The sequence below is a fragment of the Cherax quadricarinatus genome, chromosome 63 (assembly GCF_038502225.1).
Source record: "Cherax quadricarinatus isolate ZL_2023a chromosome 63, ASM3850222v1, whole genome shotgun sequence".
Classification (NCBI taxonomy): Eukaryota; Metazoa; Arthropoda; class Malacostraca; order Decapoda; family Parastacidae; genus Cherax; species Cherax quadricarinatus.
Window position 1 is genome coordinate 14,461,477 of NC_091354.1, and position 23,496 is coordinate 14,484,972.

Below are 23,496 nucleotides of genomic sequence, written 5' to 3' on the forward strand. Positions count from 1 at the left end.
CGACTGGACGAGTAGACTTGGGCGCTCGGATTCCCCCGTGCCTGTCCTAGCCTGTGTCAAACGCTGACTGAGATGGAGGCAGAGGTACGAACGTACACATGCGCATCCCGTGACGTCACACAAACAGTCACAGGCCTAGGGATCTCCTATCTAAAGCACATGGATGATACTGATATGCTATACAACACAGGGATCAGCAACTATGCTGACATTTACATTGAAGCATATATGTGAACAGTACAGTGGACCCTCAACCAGCGATGGCATCGATTAACGATAAATCTGACTAGCGATACATTTTAACGCAAAAATTTTGCCTCAACTAGCGCTTAAAAACCTGACCAACGCTATTCGTTCCGTTCAAGACGTGTCCACTTTGGCCTGAGCGCGCCCCACTTGTCCCATGGGTGCCAAGCAGGAAGTACATTACTCAGGAGGAAAAGGCACTCCCAGGACATAAGCCTATGAGAGACAGGCTTACTCTGTTGATGTGTGCCAATGCTACTGGTGATTGTAAAGTGAAGCCTTTATTGGTGTATCACTCTGAAACTCCCAGAGTGTTCAGGAAAAACAATGTCGTCAAGGCTAATTTGTGTGTGCTGTGGAGGGCAAACAGTAAGGCATGGGTCACTAGGGACTTTTTCTATGACTTTTTACACCATGCATTTGCCCCCAATGTGAAAAATTACCTAATTGAAAAGAAATTAGACCTTAAGTGCCTCCTGGTATTAGACAATGCTCCTGGTCATCCTTCAGACTTGGCAGAGCGACTTTCTAGGGACATGAGCTTCATTAAGGTAAAGTTTTTGCCTCCTAATACCACTCCTCTCCTGCAGCCCATGGACCAGCAGGTCATTTCCAACTTCAAGAAACTGTACACAAAAGCTATGTTTGAAAGGTGCTTTGTAGTGACCTCAGAAACTCAACTGACTCTAAGAGAGTTTTGGAAAGATCACTTTACCAACATTATAGGTAAGGCTTGGGAGGAAGTGACTAGGAGGACCTTGAACTCTGCTTGGAAAAAACTGTGGCCAGAATGTGTAGACAAAAGGGATTTTGAACGGTTTGAGGCTAACCCTGAGAATCCTATGCCAGTTGAGGAATCAATTGTGGCATTGGGGAAGTCCTTGGGGTTGGATGTTAGTGGGGAGGATGTGGAAGAGTTGGTGGTGGAGTACAATGAAGAACTAACCACTGATGAGCTGCTAGATCATCTTGAACAGCAAGAGGGCAGACCTGAGGAAACTGCTTCGGAGGAGGGGATAGAGAAATTGAAGAAGTTGCCTACTTCGAAGATTAAGGAAATGTGTGCAAAGTGGCTTGAAGTGCAAACCTTTATTGATGAAAATCACCCTGACACAGCTACTGCAAGCCGTGTTGGCAACCTGTACACTGACAATGTTGTGAACCACTTTAGGAAAGTCATAAAGGAACGAGAGGTACAGGTATCTATGGACAGACATGTTGTGCAACAGAAGTCCAGTGACTCTGAAGCTGGTCCTAGTGGCATTAAAAGAACAAGGGAACTAACCCCAGAAAAAGACTTGCTACCTCAAGTGCTAATGGAAGGGGATTCCCCTTCTAAACACTAAGAAGATCAATGCTCTCCCCTCCTCCCATCCCATCAATCATCACCAGATCTTCAATAAAGGTAAGTGTCATGTAACTGTGCATGTCTTCTTCAGTTTGTGTGTATTAAAATTAATATTTCATGTGGTAAAATTTTTTTTTTCAATACTTTGGGGTGTCTTGCACGGATTAATTTGATTTCCATTATTTCTTATCGGGAAAATTAACTTGACTAACGATTATTTCGATTAACGATGAGCTCTCAGGAATGGATTAATATCGCTGGTTGAGGGTCCACTGTATTTAGATAAAGGTAGGGAAGTTTTCTTTGCATTTATGGATTTAGAAAAGGCATATGACAGAGTCCTAGGTAGTAGGTTGGTAGACAGCAACCACCCAGGGAGGTACTACCATCCTGCCAAGTGAGTGTAAAACGATAGCCTGTAATTGTTTTACATGATGGTAGGATTGCTGGTGTCCTTTTTTCTGTCTCATAAACACACAAGATTTCAGGTATGTCTTGCTACTTCTACTTACACTTAGGTCACACTACACATACATGTACAAGCATATATATACACACCCTTCTGAGTTTTCTATTTTCTTTCTAGTTCTTCTTCTTCTTTATTTCCTCTTATCTCCATGGAGAAATGGAGCAGAATTCTTCCTCCGTAAGCCATGTGTGTTGAAAGAGGCAACTAAAATGCCAGGGGCAAGGAGCTAGTAACCCTTTCTCTTGTATAAATTACTAAATTTAAAAAGAGAAACTTGCGTTTTTCTTTCTGGGCCACCCTGCCTTGGTGGGATATGGACAGTTTGTTGAAAAATAAAAATATGATAGAGCGAATAGGGGAGCAATGTGGCAGATGTTGCAAGTATATGGAATAGGTAGTAAGTTACTAAATGCTGTAAAGAGTTTTTATGAGGATAGTGAGGCTCAGGTTAAGGTGTGTAGAAGAGAGGGAGACTACTTCCTGGTAAAAGTAGGTCTTAGACAGGGATGTGTAATGTCACCATGGTTAATATATTTACAGATAGGGTTGTAAAAGAAGTAAATGCTAGGGTGTTCGGGAGAGGGGAGGGATTAAATAATGGGGAATCAAATACAAAATGGGAACTGACACAGTTACTTTATGCTGGTGATACTGTGCTTATAAGAGATTCTAAAGAAAAATTGCAAAGGTTAGTGGATGAGTTTGGGCGTGTGTAAAGGTAGAAAGTTGAAAGTGAACATAGAAAAGAGTAAGGTGATGAGGGTATCAAATGATTTAGATAAAGAAAAATTGGATATCAAATTGTTGAGGAAGTAGTATGGAAGAAGTGAATGTTTTCAGATACTTGGGAGTTGACATGTCAGCAGATGGATTTATGAAGGATGAAGTTAATCATAGAACTGATGAAGAAAAAAAGGCGAGTGGTGTGTTGAGGTATATGTGGAGACAAAAATTTGTTATCTATGGAGGCAAAGAAGGGAATGTATGAAAGTATAGTGGTACCAACACTCTTATATGGGTGTGAAGCTTGGGTTGTAAATGCTGCAGCGAGGAGACGTTTGGCGGCAGTGGAGATGTCCTGTCTAAGGGCAATGTGTAGTGTAAATATTATGCAGAAAATTCGGAGTGTGGAAATTAGGAGAAGGTGTGGAGTTAATAAAAGTAATAGTCAGAGGGCTGAAGAGGGGTTGTTGAGGTGGTTTGGTCATTTAGAGAGAATGGATCAAAGTAGAACGACATGGAGAGTGTATAAATCTGTAGGGAAAGGAAGGCGGGGTAGGGGTCGTCCTGAAAAAGGTTGGAGGGAGGGTGTAAAGGAGGTTTTGTGGGCGAGGGGCTTGGACTTCCAAGAAGCGTGAATGAGCGTGTTAGCTAGAAGTGAATGGAGACGAATGGTATTTGGGACCTGACAAGCTGTTGGAGTGTGAGCAGGGTAATATTTAGTGAAGGGATTCAGGGAAACCGGTTATTTTTATATAGCCGGACTTGAGTCCTGGAAATGGGAAGTACAATGCCTGCACTTTAAAGGAGGGGTTTCGGATATTGGCAGTTTGGAGGGATATACAGTGGAACCTCAACTTGCGAGTTTAATCCGTTCCATGACCTTGCTCGCAACTGGATTTGCTCATTTAAATTAATTGAAATGCAATTAATCCGTTCCAGTGTAATTCTGTACTTCAATAATTTCGCTAATATCAACTCTACGACCTTATTTATCTATCTCACTTCATCTAATATGACATAATAAACAATATAAATAACATAGAAACCTGATATATACTCAAAAATGAATAAAATATGTCATTCATGTAGTGGTATGGGCGGTGTCAGTGGTGGACGAGAGTTTGTCAGGACACTGGGCAAAATACTTCATGAATAATTTCGCTAACATCATCTATACAGCTTATTTATCTATCACAGTTCATCTAGTATGACATAACAAACAATATGAATAACACAGAAACATGATATATATTCTAGAATGAATAAAATATGTCATTATGTAACAGGTGGAGGCAGCCACAACCGCTCCCTCTTTGTTGTGGTAAACACTGCCATCTAGTGATGCCTTTTGAAGCTGTCTATTATAATTATTACAGTAGTACATTATTATTATATATGTATTATTATTATACATATATTATTATTATTATTATTATTATTATTATTATTATTATTGTTACACAACCCAGGGCAACATGGGTTTAGAACAGGTCGCTCCTGTCTGTCTCAACTATTGGATCACTACGACAAGGTCCTAAATGCACTAGAAGACAAAAAGAATGCAGATGTAATATATACAGACTTTGCAAAAGCCTTCGACAAGTGTGACCATGGCATAATAGCGCACAAAATGCGTGCTAAAGGAATAACAGGAAAAGTCGGTCAATGGATCTATAATTTCCTCACTAACAGAACACAGAGAGTAGTCGTCAACAGAGTAAAGTCTGAGGCAGATACGGTGAAAAGCTCTGTTCCACAAGGCACAGTACTCGCTCCCATCTTGTTCCTCATCCTCATATCCGACATAGACAAGGATGTCAGCCACAGCACCGTCTCTTCCTTTGCAGATGACACCCGAATCTGCATGACAGTGTCTTCCATTGCAGACACTGCAAGGCTCCAGGCAGACATCAACCAAATCTTTCAGTGGGCTGCAGAAAACAATATGAAGTTCAACGATGAGAAATTTCAATTACTCAGATATGGTAAACACGAGGAAATTAAATCTTCATCAGAGTACAAAACAAATTCTGGCCACAAAATAGAGCGAAACACCAACGTCAAAGACCTGGGAGTGATCATGTTGGAGGATCTCAGCTTCAAGGACCATAACATTGTATCAATCGCATCTGCTAGAAAAATGACAGGATGGATAATGAGAACCTTCAAAACTAGGGAGGCCAAGCCCATGATGACACTCTTCAGGTCACTTGTTCTATCTAGGCTGGAATATTGCTGCACACTAACAGCACCTTTCAAGGCAGGTGAAATTGCTGACCTAGAAAATGTACAGAGAACCTTCACGGCACGCATAACGGAGATAAAACATCTCAATTACTGGGAGCGCTTGAGGTTCCTAAACCTGTATTCCCTGGAACGCAGGCGGGAGAGATACATGATTATATACACCTGGAAAATCCTAGAGGGACTAGTACCGAACTTGCACACGAAAATCACTCACTACGAAAGCAAAAGACTTGGCAGACGATGCAACATCCCCCCAATGAAAAGCAGGGGTGTCACTAGCACGTTAAGAGACCATACAATAAGTGTCAGGGGCCCGAGACTGTTCAACTGCCTCCCAGCATACATAAGGGGGATTACCAACAGACCCCTGGCAGTCTTCAAGCTGGCACTGGACAAGCACCTAAAGTCGGTTCCTGACCAGCCGGGCTGTGGCTCGTACGTTGGTTTGCGTGCAGCCAGCAGCAACAGCCTGGTTGATCAGGCTCTGATCCACAAGGAGGCCTGGTCACAGACCGGGCCGCGGGGGCGTTGACCCCCGGAACTCTCTCCAGGTAAACTCCAGGTAAATACGTATTGTTATTATTCATATTATTATTATACATGTACATATTATTATTATTATTATTGTTATTATTATTATTATTATTATTATACATGTATAAATTATTTGTAATTTTTATTCACACAAAAAATATAAGATTTACTGTTTTTCCTTACTGCAATAACTGTATAAATATGTCAACCCATTCACGACTGCATATTGGAATGGACAGTGACATCATTTGTTTACACTGAAACAGCCAAGCAATGGACCATTTCTCCTAGGTTGAGCTCAATTTCAAGGCACTTTTCATCATGAAAGCAATCAAAATCATATCTATTTCTGTAAAATATCTTCCATTCTATCAAATGAGACCAAAAAAAGTGAGAATACAACCAAAAAAACCATTCGAAATTACCACTAAGGGGTGGCTAATTGCTGAGAAGTGAACTCCATTATATATGCTTAGATTTCTTTCATTTTTGGTGTATGTTAAGAAGCATCTTTCCATCATACATTGCCCAAGTTTCAATAAGATAGTCCAACAAACAAATGAGATACAATTCCCGAGATCAAGAGCAAGAGCCCCTCACCAGTGTCAAGAAACCTACCTTGAGGTCTGCTCGCTTGTGGAAATTTTGCTCATGTATGGAAGCAAAAAATCGACCCATCGACTGCTTGTATTTGGAAAAACTCACACATGGACACACTCGCAAGTAGAGGTTCCACTGTATTGTGTATCTTTATACGTATATGCTTCTAAACTGTTATATTCTGAGCACTTCTGCAAAAACAGTGATTATGTGTGAATGAGGTGAAAGTGTTGAATGATGATGATGAAAGTATTTTCTTTTTGGGGATTTTCTTTTTTTTGGGTCACCCTGCTTCGGTGGGAGACGGCCGACTTGTTAAAATAAATATATATATATATATATGTATATACGTAAAAATGCAGTATTGGAATGTGGGGCAGAAGTTTGTGGTTATAGGAGGGTGGGGGCAGGAGGAAAGAGGAGTGATTGGTGGAATGATGAAGTAAAGGGTGTGATAAAAGAGAAAAAGGTAGCTTACGAGGGGTTTTTACAAAGCAGAAGTGTTATAAGAAGAGCAGAGTATATGGAGAGTAAAAGAAAGGTGAAGAGAGTGGTGAGAGAGTGCAAAAGAAGAGCAGATGAAAGAGTGGGAGAGGCACTGTCAAGAAATTTTAATGAAAATAAGAAAAAATTTTGGAGTGAGTTATACAAGTTAAGAAAGCCTAGGGAAAGTATGGATTTGTCAGTTAAAAACAGAGTAGGGGAGTTAGTAGATGGGGAGAGGGAGGTATTAGGTAGATGGCGAGAATATTTTGAGGAACTTTTAAATGTTAAGGAAGAAAGGGAGGCGGTAATTTCATGCACTGGCCAGGGAGGTATACCATCTTTTAGGAGTGAAGAAGAGCAGAATGTAAGTGTGGTGGAGGTACGTGAGGCATTACGTAGAATGAAAGGGGGTAAAGCAGCTGGAACTGATGGGATCATGACAGAAATGTTAAAAGCAGGGGGGGATATAGTGTTGGAGTGGTTGGTACTTTTGTTTAATAAATGTATGAAAGAGGGGAAGGTACCTAGGGATTGGCGGAGAGCATGTATAGTCCCTTTATATAAAGGGAAAGGGGACAAAAGAGATTGTAAAAATTATAGAGGAATAAGTTTACCGAGTATACCAGGAAAAGTATACGGTAGGGTTATAATTGAAAGAATTAGAGGTAAGACAGAATGTAGAATTGCGGACGAGCAAGGAGGCTTCAGAGTGGATAGGGGATGTGTAGATCAAGTGTTTACATTGAAGCATATATGTGAACAATATTTAGATAAAGGTAGGGAAGTTTTTATTGCATTTATGGATTTAGAAAAGGCATATGATAGAGTGGATAGAGGAGCAATGTGGCAGATGTTGCAAGTATATGGAATAGGTGGTAAGTTACTAAATGCTGTAAAGAGCTTTTATGAGGATAGTGAGGCTCAGGTTAGGGTGTGTAGAAGAGAGGGAGAATACTTCCCGGTAAAAGTAGGTCTTAGACAGGGATGTGTAATGTCACCATGGTTGTTTAACCCTTTGACTGTCGAAGGGCCAAATCCTGAAGTTGCTTCTGGTGTCGCAAAATATTCGAAAAAAAAAAAAATTATTTTTTCTTATGAAATGATAGAGAATCTTTTCCCGATTGTAAAGACACCAAAAAAACGAAATTTGATGGAAAACTGACGGAATTACGCTCTCGCGAAGTTAGCGACTTCGGCGATATTTAAAAATCGGCAATTTCGCCCACTTTGAGCCCTATTTTCGGCTAATTCCGTTATTCCAGTCAACCAAACTCATAACTATTTCTTCAGAACTCTATTTTTTCTATCGATTGAGTACAAGAAACTGCCCATTTGCTGATTTCAACTACCCAATAACATGGTCAGAAATTTGCAATTTGGCCAATTTCACGAAAATTAAAAAATACGACAATTTCAAAATAAGGTCCAGAATGAACAATGCAGACATTCCTGGCTCTAAAATAACATTTTCTTTGTTCATCAGTCATGTCTCCAGGTCCCTGTGATATTACTCTTGCTTTTTATTTTGAAATTTTATTCAAACAAAAAATAGAAGATTTACTGTTATGCAGACTACTGCAATACTGTAATAATTGTAAAAATTACATCAACCCATTCATGACTGCGTATTAGAATGGCTATTTGGACATTTATTGTACAATGACATCATTTGTTCACTTTTGAACATCGGCAAAAATCAAACATTTCCTGTACTTTGTGCTCCATTTCCAGGTTCTTTTTATAGAAAAATTAATCAAAATCACCTCCATTTCTATAATATAGTTTCCATTCTATCAATTGAGACCAAGAAAACGAGAATACAACCACAAATACTATACGAAAATAGACCACAAAGTCGGCATTTTAATTAAAAAAAACGGTCGGAGTTTTTTTTTTCTCATTATGCACTGCGTGCTCCAGGATTTTTTTTATGTGGTGCACACTGACCACACAGACCCATTCTCTCACATGTGGGCCTACTAGCTTTCTCCTGCCTGATTTGAAGCCGCTAGAATTTATGAGTATATATACGTCAAACACGGTACCTCGCAAACGTATATATACGGCCGCGACAGTCAAAGGGTTAATATATTTATAGATGGGGTTGTAAAAGAAGTAAATGCTAGGGTGTTCGGGAGAGGGGTGGGATTAAATTATGGGGAATCAAATTCAAAATGGGAATTGACACAGTTACTTTTTGCTGATGATACTGTGCTTATGGGAGATTCTAAAGAAAAATTGCAAAGGTTAGTGGATGAGTTTGAGAATGTGTGTAAAGGTAGAAAGTTGAAAGCGAACATAGAAAAGAGTAAGGTGATGAGGGTATCAAATGATTTAGATAAAGAAAAATTGGATATCAAATTGGGGAGGAGGAGTATGGAAGAAGTGAATGTTTTCAGATACTTGGGAGTTGACGTGTCGGCGGATGGATTTATGAAGGATGAGGTTAATCATAGAATTGATGAGGGAAAAAAGGTGAGTGGTGCGTTGAGGTATATGTGGAGTCAAAAAACGTTATCTATGGAGGCAAAGAAGGGAATGTATGAAAGTATAGTAGTACCAACACTCTTATATGGATGTGAAGCTTGGGTGGTAAATGCAGCAGCGAGGAGACGGTTGGAGGCAGTGGAGATGTCCTGTCTAAGGGCAAGCAGGTGGGGATATAGTTTTGGAGTGGTTGGTGCAATTATTTAATAAATGTATGGAAGAGGGTAAGGTACCTAGGGATTGGCAGAGAGCATGCATAGTTCCTTTGTATAAAGGCAAAGGGGATAAAAGAGAGTGCAAAAATTATAGGGGGATAAGTCTGTTGAGTGTACCTGGTAAAGTGTATGGTAGAGTTATAATTGAAAGAATTAAGAGTAAGACGGAGAATAGGATAGCAGATGAACAAGGAGGCTTTAGGAAAGGTAGGGGGTGTGTGGACCAGGTGTTTACAGTGAAACATATAAGTGAACAGTATTTAGATAAGGCTAAAGAGGTCTTTGTGGCATTTATGGATTTGGAAAAGGCGTATGACAGGGTGGATAGGGGGGCAATGTGGCAGATGTTGCAAGTGTATGGTGTAGGAGGTAGGTTACTGAAAGCAGTGAAGAGTTTTTACGAGGATAGTGAGGCTCAAGTTAGAGTATGTAGGAAAGAGGGAAATTTTTTCCCAGTAAAAGTAGGCCTTAGACAAGGATGTGTGATGTCACCGTGGTTGTTTAATATATTTATAGATGGGGTTGTAAGAGAAGTAAATGCGAGGGTCTTGGCAAGAGGCGTGGAGTTAAAAGATAAAGAATCACACACAAAGTGGGAGTTGTCACAGCTGCTCTTTGCTGATGACACTGTGCTCTTGGGAGATTCTGAAGAGAAGTTGCAGAGATTGGTGGATGAATTTGGTAGGGTGTGCAAAAGAAGAAAATTAAAGGTGAATACAGGAAAGAGTAAGGTTATGAGGATAACAAAAAGATTAGGTGATGAAAGATTGAATATCAGATTGGAGGGAGAGAGTATGGAGGAGGTGAACGTATTCAGATATTTGGGAGTGGACGTGTCAGCGGATGGGTCTATGAAAGATGAGGTGAATCATAGAATTGATGAGGGAAAAAGAGTGAGTGGTGCACTTAGGAGTCTGTGGAGACAAAGAACTTTGTCCTTGGAGGCAAAGAGGGGAATGTATGAGAGTATAGTTTTACCAACGCTCTTATATGGGTGTGAAGCGTGGGTGATGAATGTTGCAGCGAGGAGAAGGCTGGAGGCAGTGGAGATGTCATGTCTGAGGGCAATGTGTGGTGTGAATATAATGCAGAGAATTCGTAGTTTGGAAGTTAGGAGGAGGTGCGGGATTACCAAAACTGTTGTCCAGAGGGCTGAGGAAGGGTTGTTGAGGTGGTTCGGACATGTAGAGAGAATGGAGCGAAACAGAATGACTTCAAGAGTGTATCAGTCTGTAGTGGAAGGAAGGCGGGGTAGGGGTCGGCCTAGGAAGGGTTGGAGGGAGGGGGTAAAGGAGGTTTTGTGTGCGAGGGGCTTGGACTTCCAGCAGGCATGCGTGAGCGTGTTTGATAGGAGTGAATGGAGACAAATGGTTTTTAATACTTGACGTGCTGTTGGAGTGTGAGCAAAGTAACATTTATGAAGGGATTCAGGGAAACCGGCAGGCCGGACTTGAGTCCTGGAGATGGGAAGTACAGTGCCTGCACTCTGAAGGAGGGGTGTTAATGTTGCAGTTTAAAAACTGTAGTGTAAAGCACCCTTCTGGCAAGACAGTGATGGAGTGAATGATGGTGAAAGTTTTTCTTTTTCGGGCCACCCTGCCTTGGTGGGAATCGGCCGGTGTGATAATAATAAATAATAAATCTATAGGGGAAGGAAAGAGGGGTAGGGGTCGTCCTCGAAAGGGTTGGAAAGAGGGGGTAAAGGAGGTTTTGTGGGTGAGGGGCTTGGACTTCCAGCAAGCGTGCATGAGCGTGTTAGATAGGAGTGAATGGAGACGAATGATACTTGGGACCTGACAATCTGTTGGAGTGTGAGCAGGGTAATATTTAGTGAAGGGATTCAGGGAAACCGGTTATTTTCATATAGTCGGACTTGAGTCCTGGAAATGGGAAGTACAATGCCTGCACTTTAAAGGAGGGGTTTGGGATATTGGCAGTTTGGAGGGATATGTTGTGTATCTCTATACGTATATGCTTCTAAACTGTTGTATTCTGAGCACCTCTGCAAAAGCAGTGATAATGTGTGAGTGTGGTAAAAGTGTTGAATGATGATGAAAGTATTTTCTTTTTGGGGATTTTCTTTCTTTTTTTTTTTTTGGGTCACCCTGCCTCGGTGGGAGACGACCGACTTGTTGAAAAAAAAAAAAAAAAAAAAAAAGTATATACGTATATATAAAACATGAAATAACCTTAAAACACTTGAAATTTTGGAAAGTTTCCAGACATAATGGAGAGACGTGGTGCTCGCAAAGCTCATGGAGAATGTAAATAAACTGGGTGAGGCATGGTGACCATATTAGAAAGTCATGTGGGGTGAGCAGTATAGAGTTTTGGTGATAATTTGAAATGTCCGTATTAGCGGATCGCCATAAGGCGGGGCCTTACTGTACTCCCGATAGCGCTGTTATTAACATATTTTCAAAATTTATAAAAAAAAAATTTTCAACAAGTCAGTCATCTCCCACTGAGGCAGGGTGACCCAAAAAGAAAGAAAATACTTTCATCATTCAACACTATCACCTCACTCACACATAATCACTCTCTTTGCAGAGGTGCCCAGATACAACAGTTCAGAAGCATATATAAAGATATACGTATAATATACCCCTCCAAACATTTGGTCTAAATAAGGAAGGCAGTACTTTACTACTAAATAATGTCACCAATGCTTTAGTAGTAAGCAAATTTTGCTTGCTACTTTGCCAGTTCCTAGTCAGTTATACTTGCAAAAATTTCAATCTATCCTTGAAATGATTGCAATTTCCCATTCTTCCTCTTACACCAGTTTCCCCTTTGTGACATTTTTCCTATTTACTTTCTATAGTATTTTCAATTGTTGTTTATACTATTAGAATAAAAAATAGTACACTATACATGCAATGAAAATTTATGCTAACCTGTGCAATAAGAACATTACAAAGAACTTTTGCTTCTTGGTGATCAACAACTTTGGGAGCAACCTTTTCAATGAAAGTGATAGCTTCATTGGGATCTTTGTGTTGTGTGATTACATCTCCCGCTATCTGGGCCAGTGACAAAGGGTTGATTCTGTAGGAAAATTACAGTGCTTAAAATCTATACCTTAATGTTTCCAATTACCTTTTAGTAGCAAATCAACGATTCTGAATTTAAATTTACAGTGTGACTGAATAAATATAAATGTACATACATATATATATTAAAAATTAACATACTGAAATATTTTATACAGTCCATCATATACATCAATCAAATCATCAAATCAAAATCTGATTAGCCAGTAATATGTTTAATCAATTACTGTTTATGTGAAATACCCTGCTGAGGTAAGCAAGAACTGATTAAGTGCTATAAGCCAAGTTCACTCATAATAAAATTATATACAGTATTCACAAATATCCTGTACTTGGGAAGGAAACTTGTAATGTTTTGGTCTATCATGGTCAGAGAGTCAAGTCACAACAACAGTAAAGGATGGACAGAAAAGTTATCACGAGTTTCCTCTCCGATGTGCTGGTTATTTGTGAACTATTTCACCAAGGGTATTGACACCATTATTCTTAAAAACTGTATATAAAGTACTCTAATCGTATAAAATTTTCTGTTATTATTAGATAACTCCAATAGTTTATTTCATCAGAGATGGATAAAAAAACAAATTCCCATATGAGCAACAGCATTCAAGGTCCTTAAAATATTATGTAATTAAAAATATAACAAAAAATCCTACTCTATACTTATCAGTTTTACTTTATCATATTTTTATAACAAGGAATAGATCACAAATCTAAAAGTTAAATCTCTCAGCTCAACTTTCAAGGAGTGAATATGTATAAAATTAACAGAGGCACAACTGCTTACTTATTTTCCAGCTCTATAATCAAGTTGTTGTAGAGTTTAATAAGTTCTGTGCCTTCCCGCATAGACGGTTCCTTAACTAGCTTGTGAAGAGCTAATGTCAACTGGTGCCATAACCTGAAAAAGGAAATACACTGGTAAATATATTTCATTAAAAGAATATACAAGTAAATATATTTCAACAAACCAGCCGTATCCCACTGAGGCAGGGTGGCCCAAAAAGAAAAATGAAAGTTTCTCTTTTTAAATTTAGTAATACACACAGGAGGAGGAGTTACTAGTCCCTTGGTCCCGGCATTTTAGTCGCCTTTTACGACACGCATGGCTTATGGAGGAAGAATTCTGTTCCACTTCTCCATGGAAAAAATATACCTGTAATACAGTAAATGCTTCCCACATAATGAACTTGTCAGTGCATTATATTTATATTCAAGGCTGAACAGTCTCACATTTCTGTTGAACCTGTAGCAGCTTGTTTAACTTGTGTAACTGGGATACAGTGGTCCCTCGCTTTTCGTAGTTCTCGGCAATCGTAAATTTCGCCAATCATAGGGGTATTTTTGTATAAACATGGACTCGCTTTTCATAGGTTGACTCGCGAATAGTAGTTCATCCGGGACACGTACGCACGGTGTGAGCCGGGGCGGCCTCCCTACCCAGCCAGTCTGGCATTGTTTACCAGTGAGTGAAGGTCCCCTCAAGTGCTCCTACGAAATATTTCATAATATTCCACTCATTTTAGTGCTTGCAATTACTAAATAAGCTACCATGGCTCCAAAGAAAGCTCCTAGTGCCAAGCCCGTGGTAAAGAAGGTGAGAAATATGTAGAGTGACAAAGTCTTGGGTCATTTTCGGGAAGTGTTAAAGAGACGCCAGAAACAGAGCTCTCTCCATAGTTACTTTGCGAGACAGGACTAGAGTGACTCTCAAGGTGGTCCTAGTGGCATTAAGAAACAGAGAAGAGAAGCAACCCCAGAGAAGCAATTGGTACCTGAGGTGTTGCTGGAAGGGGATTCCTCTTCCAAACTGTAAACAATCCAATCTCTCTCCTCTTCCAGTCTCCCATACACTAAGAAGAATCTCCAATAAAGGTAAGTGTTATGCTGCTAATGTTTCATTCATCATTTCCCATTGTATTGTTTATGTACTATATGTATATTTCATGTAAAAAATTTTTTTGTTTTAATACTTCTGGGTGTCAGGAACGGATTAATTGTATTTACATTATTTCTTATGGGGAAAATTGATTTGCAAATCGTAAATTTCGTTTATAGTAACGGCTCCAGGAACGGATTAATTACGAAAAACGAGGGACCACTGTATTTATATTATCAATTATATTTTATACTGTATATTATTATGAATATTCAGTTAGGGGTTTGGTTAGTTTTTGGAAAGTATTTTTATAGCATGAGGGATACAAGGGTTCTCTGGGATCACTGGTGTAACTCTACCAGTACTCTTAAATAAATTCTGTATTTTACACAAATTACAATTCCTAAGGAAGATACAGCTAAAACTAGGTAAAACTATGCTACCACAGTACTGAGTATTCAAGAGCATTTGGTTACATTTTTTGGGGGTCAAATGCAGGGTGGTTTGTGGCTCAAGTGGCAGAACCTTTAGCTTGCTTCTGAAGGACTGGGACTCAATCCCAGCACAAGTGAAAGTGTTGGGCATGTTTCCTTACACCTACTGCCTATGTTCACCCAGCAGTAAGTAGGAACCAAGATGTAAGCTGACTGCTGTGGGTCACGTTCCAGGCAAGCATTTTAGGCAAGCTAAAATGTAACATAAGACTTATAGAACATAATAAATATAGCAGATACACCTATATGTATATAAAGGCATTAAGGATGTACTGTGCAGTTAAAGTAAAAGTAATCCTAATATAAATAACAAAGATGAAAGTAGCTTACAAGTGGAGCATGGTACATGATAACATTATTAGCATGAAAAATGAATTGGACTCTACATAAATTACATTTCCAGGTAATTTTTTTACATTAGGTGACATTTACGACAACAACTTAAAAATAAGATATTAAATAGTTGAATTTAACTAAGCCAGACAAATGGCTTTATCAGGTGATCCTGGGTTACTAAACTCCAACTTAATAATCCTAATAAAACCTACCTAGGTTTGATTTTATAATGAACCTTACTGAATATGGCATTAAAAGACTGGAGGAGAAAAGGTTTAAAGTTTGTATAAATAACCAATAATAATGAATTAATTGATGAATAATTTAGCATCATCATCATCATGGGGAAGTAAAAAGTCCATAGTGGTTATACTGCGCTAGAGAGAATATGCGGCAATCAGGCGTCATCCCACTGTTTAAATCCCTGGATCAAGAGCCCTTCACTATACTAGGGAATCTACCATAGGGGGACTGATTATTTATAATTCCAGTAAGTAATATACAGTAGATGATATTGCTCTCCATTCTCAATCCTGGGAGGCTGGCTCAGCCTCTATCTAAAAACTTACTTCTTATTATAGAATTCCTCCATTTCACCAAACTTCTTGGAGAGTTCAGGTGGCGATGAGTTCTTTTTCGACGTGAGGTAAGTTTCAACTTTGCTGCTCATTTTGGCGAGTAATAACAAGAATTTTTTCTAACAGATGAGTCGTCTGTTTTGATTGTTGTGGTGGACCTCTCCGCTCTATCTTCACACTTTGTACACTTCACCGCTATTTCACAAAACAACAAAATTTCGCTAATAATAGCATAAAACTCATAAAATCGTTGCTGATAAATGAATAAACTTATTAATACTTAGTTTAAAAACGACACAAATAACGAATTACTCACTTTTAATAAACTGCTAAAAGTAAGGTGTAAATGGCTTATCTTAGGTAATTTACATATATGCTACCACGTAAGACAGTTGTAATCGGCCAAAAAGTTTTGTAAAAATTATCCCAGGATAAACTAACGTTCTTCTATAGTTTTAATTTCAAAATATTTTACAAAATCATATGAAATTTGCCTCATTATTATCTCAATATTAAAATCAATTATTTTCAATGTCAGAGCATGTTTATTATTAACCAAAAATCTATTACTGTCAATAGCTTTCCTTGAAATATAAGAACTGTGCTGGATGGGAACATTGTTTGTCATGGCAGTACATTCATGTGTGAATAAAATATTGTAATAGTCACAGATTGCGCTGAATACTGCAGCAGCACAATATAATGATTATAATTATAACCATTATTTTTTAAGGGGTGGAGGGGTAAGCCAGCTGAAGGACTCAGTCAGATGACCAAAAGCTCCAATTGTGGGTCATCATATGACTAAGACGCGTCAGGAAACATTTGTCGTTTCTTGACAGTCATAATAATACTAATAACTTTATTTACTACAAGTACATGTACAAGGTATACAGTCCTAGTTGACATCAATGACATACTACTATATAGAAAGCCCCTTGTTATGCTGAGCATTTCGGGCAAATTAGGTCAGTTTTGTCCCAGAAAGCGACCCACACCAGTCCACTAACACCTAGGTACCTATTTAATTGATGGGTGAATATTGACAACAGGTGTAAAGAAACACTCTTAATGGATGGGAATGGAAGGTAATCAGATTTGATCCAAGGGTAGTGCTAATTCCCTGGATGAAGAGCTTTTATTGCATGGAGTAAGTTTATTCAGATATAGTACACAAATACAATTAGAAACCCAAAAAAAGTTAGTCTAAGTAGTAACCCAATTTTTGTTGCTATAAAAAAAATTATCATTTAGGTTAATTTATTTTAATCAAGAGGGAGTGCTAATGATGAATAATTCCAACAAGTACATGAATAAACACAAATCTCTCAAAACCTGACCTCCCTTACTAGTGTACAGTACTACTTTACTCTCCTTTGTACTGGTTTAATCTGTATAGTCCTTGTGGCTTAGCGCTTCTTTTTTTATTATAATAATAATAATGTACTGGTTTAATAGATCCTCTGGTGGGTGAAACGTCTCCTCAGGGTCTTAAAACACACATACACTTGGTTACCTGGAGGGTATTTCGGGGGGTCAACGCCCCCGCGGCCCAGTCCATGACCAGGCCTCGCTGTGGATCAGGGTCTAATCAACCAGGCTGTTACTGCTGGCTGCACGCAAACTACCGTACGAACCACGGCCTGGCTATTCAGGTACTGACTTTAGGTGCCTGTCCAGCTCCCTAGTGAAGATAGCCACGAGTCTGTTGGTAATTCCCCTTATGTATGCTGGGAAGCAGCTGAGCAGTCTTGGGCCCCTGGCACTTATTGTGATGGACTACACGAGGATCATTAAGACTGCACGTCACCCGTTCACAATAATACTTTAATCCATAAAGTAAGGATTCAATTAAACTCTCAGCATATATACCACAAATTCTAACCATACTCACAAAATCGTAATGACACGATTGCAAACAAACCATACCAGGGGCGGGATTTGAACCCGCGGTCAGAGAGTCTCAAAACTCCAGACCGTCGCGTTAGCCACTGGACCAGCTAGCCACAATAAGATTCATCCAACTAGGTATATTTCTACACCACAGGAAGGTTATTGTGGCTAGCTGGTCCAGTGGCTAATGCGACGGTCTGGAGTTTTGAGACTCTCTGACCGTGGGTTCAAATCCCGCCTGTGGTATGGTTTGTTTGCAATCGTATTATTACAATTTCGTGAGTCATGTTGGCAGTGAGGGGACTTGAGCTAGAGTTCGTCATGGCCACGCTAGCTGGAGATTCGTCTGTAAAAACTTGCATTTGTGGTCACAGTGGTGCCTATGCTAACCTTCGTATGGTGTAGAAATATACCTAGTTGGACGAATCTTATTGTGGCTAGCTGGTCCAGTGGCTAATGCGATGGTCTGGAGTTTTGAGACTCTCTGACCGTGGGTTCAAATCCCGCCCGTGGTATGGTTTTTTTCTAACTATACAATAGAGCGGAAAAGTAATGTGAAGGACCTGGGAGTGATAATGTCAGAGGATCTCGCCTTCAAAGACCACAACAATGTATCTACTTCAACCACTAGGAAAGTGATAGGATGGATAATGAGACCCTTCAAAACTAGGGACGCCAAGCCCATGATGATTCTCTTCAAATCGCTTGTGCTCTCTAGGCTGGATTACTGCCTTACACTAATGACCCCCTTCAAGGCTGGCGACATTGCGGACCTGGAGAGTGTGCAAAGAACTTTTTCACGGCACACACAAGTGCGATAAGGCACCTTAATTACTGGGAACGGTTGAAGGTCCTTGATCTGTATTCCCTCGAATGCAGGCGAGAGAGATGCATGATAATATACACTTGGAAGGTCCTGGAGGGATTGGTACCAAACCTACACACAAAAATCACTCCATATGAAAGCAAAAGACTCGGCAGGAAATGCAACATTCCCCTGATGAAAAGCAGGGGTGCCACGAGTACACTGAGAGACAACACAATAAGTGTCCGGGGCCCAAGACTTTTCAGTTGCCTCTCAGCATACATAAGGGGGATTACCAATAGACCCTTGGCTGTCTTCAAGAAGGCACTGGACAGGCACCTAAAGTCAGTACCTGACCAACCGGGTTGTGGTTCGTATGTCAGCTTGCGTGCAGCCAGCAGTAACAGCCTGGTTGATCAGACCCTGATCCACCATGAGGCCTGGTCTCAGACCGGGCTGCAGGGGCGTTGACCCCCAAAACCCTCTCCAGGTAAACTCCAGGTAATATACACAGGACGTACATTCACGGTGACTCATACACAGTATATGTCTGTTTACATATAAAATGAGCCAGTTGGAACAAATTTTGATAACTGTATTAAAAAATAAGTGGACCGGAACCCATTGGGTTCACAGAACAATACTTAGCAAATATTATCCTTTTTATTATCTGCTAAACTCATGTGTCAAATAGCACCTGAAGAATGGGAGGCAATCAGGTCTGATTCTAAGAGGTCTGGTTGTTCCTTGGATCAAGAGCACCTCAACAACAAGGGTTCTGGTCCTCAGGGTTTATCCATACAGACTACAGAATGTTGCATTTGACACCTTTGGTATTATATTTAGGGTAAAGTGTTAAACCCACAGGGTCATTTAGCAACTGGGTAATGGGAGGTAATAAGGCTCAATCCAAGAAAGGGAAGAATGGTTCAGTTCCTTGGATCAAGAGGCCCTCACTGACACACCCTTAGTACAATTATACTGGAGATGCTAAACCCATAAGGGTCATACAATGGCTGGGAAAAAGGAGGGGCTGTAGTTAGGGTTGATCCAAATAAGGAAATGACAGCTCTAATTTATCATATTGAGCCCCATCATCAGCCATTAATAGGAGGCTACATTTTTGCAATCCACTAGATTGGGGATGGATGAATTTCTTAAAAAATAACTTGATGGCAAGTGAAGAGATCTTAATCAAGGGAATAGGAGTTGTCATCCCCTTCATCAGATCTAACCTGGTTGCCTTCCATTTCCCAGGAGAGTAATTAAAAAAAAAGCCGAGAGCCCACCTTCTGTAGGGTGGGGCTTTAGCACTTATTTTATTACAATAGGGAGATAAGTCTGTTGAGTATACCTGGTAAAGTGTATGGTAGAGTTATAATTGAAAGAATTAAGAGTAAGACGGAGAATAGGATAGCAGATGAACAAGGAGGCTTTAGGAAAGGTAGGGGGTGTGTGGACCAGGTGTTTACAGTGAAACATATAAGTGAACAGTATTTAGATAAGGCTAAAGAGGTCTTTGTGGCATTTATGGATTTGGAAAAGGCATATGACAGGGTGGATAGGGGGGCAATGTGGCAGATGTTGCAAGTGTATAGTGTAGGAGGTAGGTTACTGAAAGCAGTGAAGAGTTTTTACGAGGATAGTGAGGCTCAAGTTAGAGTATGTAGGAAAGAGGGAAATTTTTTCCCAGTAAAAGTAGGCCTTAGACAAGGATGTGTGATGTCACCGTGGTTGTTTAATATATTTATAGATGGGGTTGTCCTAGGTAGTAGGTTGGTAGACAGCAACCGCCCAGGGAGGTACTACCGTCCTGCCAAGTGAGTGTAAAACGAAAGCCTGTAATTGTTTTACATGATGGTAGGATTGCTGGTGTCTTTTGTCTGTCTCATAAATATGCAAGATTACAGGTAAGTCTTGCTACTTCTACTTACACTTAGGTCACACTAAACATACATGTACAAGCATATATATACACACCCCTCTGGGTTTTCTTCTATTTTCTTTCTAATTCTTGTTCTTGTTTATTTCCTCTTATCTCCATGGGGAAGTGGAACAGAATTCTTCCTCTGTAAGCCATGCGTGTTGTAAGAGGCGACTAAAATGCCGGGAGCAAGGGGCTAGTAACCCCTTCTCCTGTATATATTACTAAATTTAAAAGGAGAAACTTCAGTTTTTTCTTTTGGGCCACCCCGCCTCAGTGGGATACGGCTGGTACGTTGAAAGAAGAAGAAGAAGATGGGGTTGTAAGAGAAGTAAATGTGAGGGTCTTGGCAAGAGGCGTGGAGTTAAAAGATAAAGAATCACACACAAAGTGGGAGTTGTCACAGCTGCTCTTTGCTGATGACACTGTGCTCTTGGGAGATTCTGGAGAGAAGTTGCAGAGATTGGTGGATGAATTTGGTAGGGTGTGCAAAAGAAGAAAATTAAAGGTGAATACAGGAAAGAGTAAGGTTATGAGGATAACAAAAAGATTAGGTGATGAAAGATTGGATATCAGATTGGAGGGAGAGAGTATGGAGGAGGTGAATGTATTCAGATATTTGGGAGTGGACGTGTCAGCGGATGGGTCAATGAAAGATGAGGTGAATCATAGAATTGATGAGGGAAAAAGAGTGAGTGGTGCACTTAGGAGTCTGTGGAGACAAAGAACTTTGTCCTTGGAGGCAAAGAGGGAATGTATGAGAGTATAGTTTTACCAACGCTCTTATATGGGTGTGAAGCGTGGGTGATGAATGTTGCAGCGAGGAGAAGGCTGGAGGCAGTGGAGATGTCATGTCTGAGGGCAATGTGTGGTGTGAATATAATGCAGAGAATTCGTAGTTTGGAAGTTAGGAGGAGGTGCGGGATTACCAAAACTGTTGTCCAGAGGGCTGAGGAAGGGTTGTTGAGGTGGTTCGGACATGTAGAGAGAATGGAGTGAAACAGAATGACTTCAAGAGTGTATCAGTCTGTAGTGGAAGGAAGGCGGGGTAGGGGTCGGCCTAGGAAAGGTTGGAGGGAGGGGGTAAAGGAGATTTTGTGTGCCAGGGGCTTGGACTTCCAGCAGGCATGCGTGAGCGTGTTTGATAGGAGTGAATGGAGACAAATGGTTTTTAATACTTGACGTGCTGTTGGAGTGTGAGCAAAGTAACATTTATGAAGGGATTCAGGGAAACCGGCAGGCCGGACTTGAGTCCTGGAGATGGGAAGTACAGTGCCTGCACTCTGAAGGAGGGGTGTTAATGTTGCAGTTTAAAAACTGTAGTGTAAAGCACCCTTCTGGCAAGACAGTGATGGAGTGAATGATGGTGAAAGTTTTTCTTTTTCGGGCCACCCTGCCTTGGTGGGAATCGGCCAGTGTGATAATAATAAAAAAAAATGATAATAATAATAATAATTTGTAGGGTGGGGCTGGGAAGGATGATGATGGATGGAGTCACTTTCTCTAGGCCAGTATGGTCCTCCTCCTGAAAGGAGTCAAGGAAAAAGATGGAAGAATGACAGCCAAAGGGCATTAATAGAATGGAGGAAGGAATTCACACTTGATGTATGTATTACTGCATTACTTTCACTGAGAGCACCAAACCTGTGCCACACAACAGAGGTGAAAGAATGGTAGGGAAGGAAAGGCGGTGGTGTTCAGGAAAAGACAACAGCAAAAAGAGTGATAGGAAAGAACCAAAGTTGATGTATGAAATGGGTATCAGTCAATAACCCATAGAGCCTGCATTAAAGGTAGGGCTGTTAGAGCAACCATGTTGGAGTGTTGAAAATAGCATCTAGAATTAAACTGGCAGGTTCTCCGATGACCGGTACAACTGATGGGGTGAGCACTAAACCTGTAAGAGTTATAGTGTCTGGGAAATGGAAGGCAATCAGGTTCATTTAAAAAATGGGAAGGTAATGTCCAATTCCTTGATCAAGAGCCCTTCACCAGCATCAAAAAAAACTCCCTAAATGAGTCAAGAGATGCTAAAGTATCAGTATGTATATGATAATCCTCACAGTGTAGTGTTGGGCTCCTTTTAGCTTCCAAAGTTTATCCAGTCTGTCCACTGTACTTATTCATACATTGTTTTCATGTCAAATGTATACACCCAGTGGATAACTGACATTAGGAAGTTCTTCGATCAGCCCACATTTCATCATTATACAGTACCATACAGTATTTAAAAAAAAAAAAAACTAATCCTATTTGGGTTGAGCTCTACACACACACATGCATGGAAAGCACTAAACCTGTAATGGTTATTTGACTCTTGTGGGCTAAGTACTTAATTTGATTATAATAATAATAATGTAACGGTCATTTAGAGGTGAAAGAGAGGGTAGAGGGGATTGTTATTATATTCATGGAAATTGCTAAACCATAAGTTATGGGTGAAAAAGTGCTGCAAGGAAGAGTTGAGAGATGATAGAAATTTCTTGTTAACCAACAGGCCATCTTCTGCCAAGACAGAGTAACCTAAAGAACACACATTCACCATTATTCATTCAGTTGCTGTCTTGCAAGAAGTGTGCTAACATTTTTATTATTATTTAGGAAAACCCTAAACCCACAGGAGTCATACAGTGCCATCAGAAATGTGAGGCAATCAAATTCAATCAAAAGAGAAAAAAAAGACAAGTACAATTCCATGAATCAAGAGCCTCTAACTAGCATCATGGAATCTCCTTTCACAGGTGAGTTAGTACAGGCAAAGCAACAAAGGTTGCTTTGAGTGAAGTAAGTTGCCACTTGGCTACTTATTCCGCTCATCTACAACTCCGTTGTCTAGCCACTGCTTTCCAGTATCCTTTCTAACTTATCCACTATTTCCAGTTCTTTCTTGGTTAGAAATCTTCAGTACTGTAATAATATCTTTTATTTACACTGGTCTATCACCAGTATATCTGTAATATATCTCACTCGTAAAATGTCATTCAAGAGTGTAGATTCAAGGTTCTCAATTTATCTAACCAGCCTAGCTTAACCAAATTGAAATCCACTCACTGTGGAAACATATACACACCCTTAGCAATCTCTGTTGAATTTATCAATATGCATAGTCAACAATTATGCAATTTATTGTTTTTATTTTAATAAAGATACAAACTCTAAGGATGTAACATAAATAATCA

General features: G+C 39.9%; 1 protein-coding gene across 1 annotated transcript in view; it reads right to left on the reverse strand.

Moving 5' to 3' along the window:
* Rpn9 (regulatory particle non-ATPase 9) overlaps window positions 1-15,880 on the reverse strand; it is a 52,087-nt gene extending 36,207 nt beyond the window's left edge. Inside the window, exons 1-3 of the mRNA XM_070098643.1 lie at window positions 15,687-15,880; window positions 13,196-13,309; window positions 12,253-12,403 (exon numbers count right to left, since the gene is read on the reverse strand). Of these exons, the coding sequence (XP_069954744.1) occupies window positions 12,253-12,403; window positions 13,196-13,309; window positions 15,687-15,787 (366 nt within the window). The 5' untranslated portion in view covers window positions 15,788-15,880. The remainder of the gene's footprint in view (window positions 1-12,252; window positions 12,404-13,195; window positions 13,310-15,686) is intronic.
* Window positions 15,881-23,496: the final 7,616 nt, after the last annotated feature.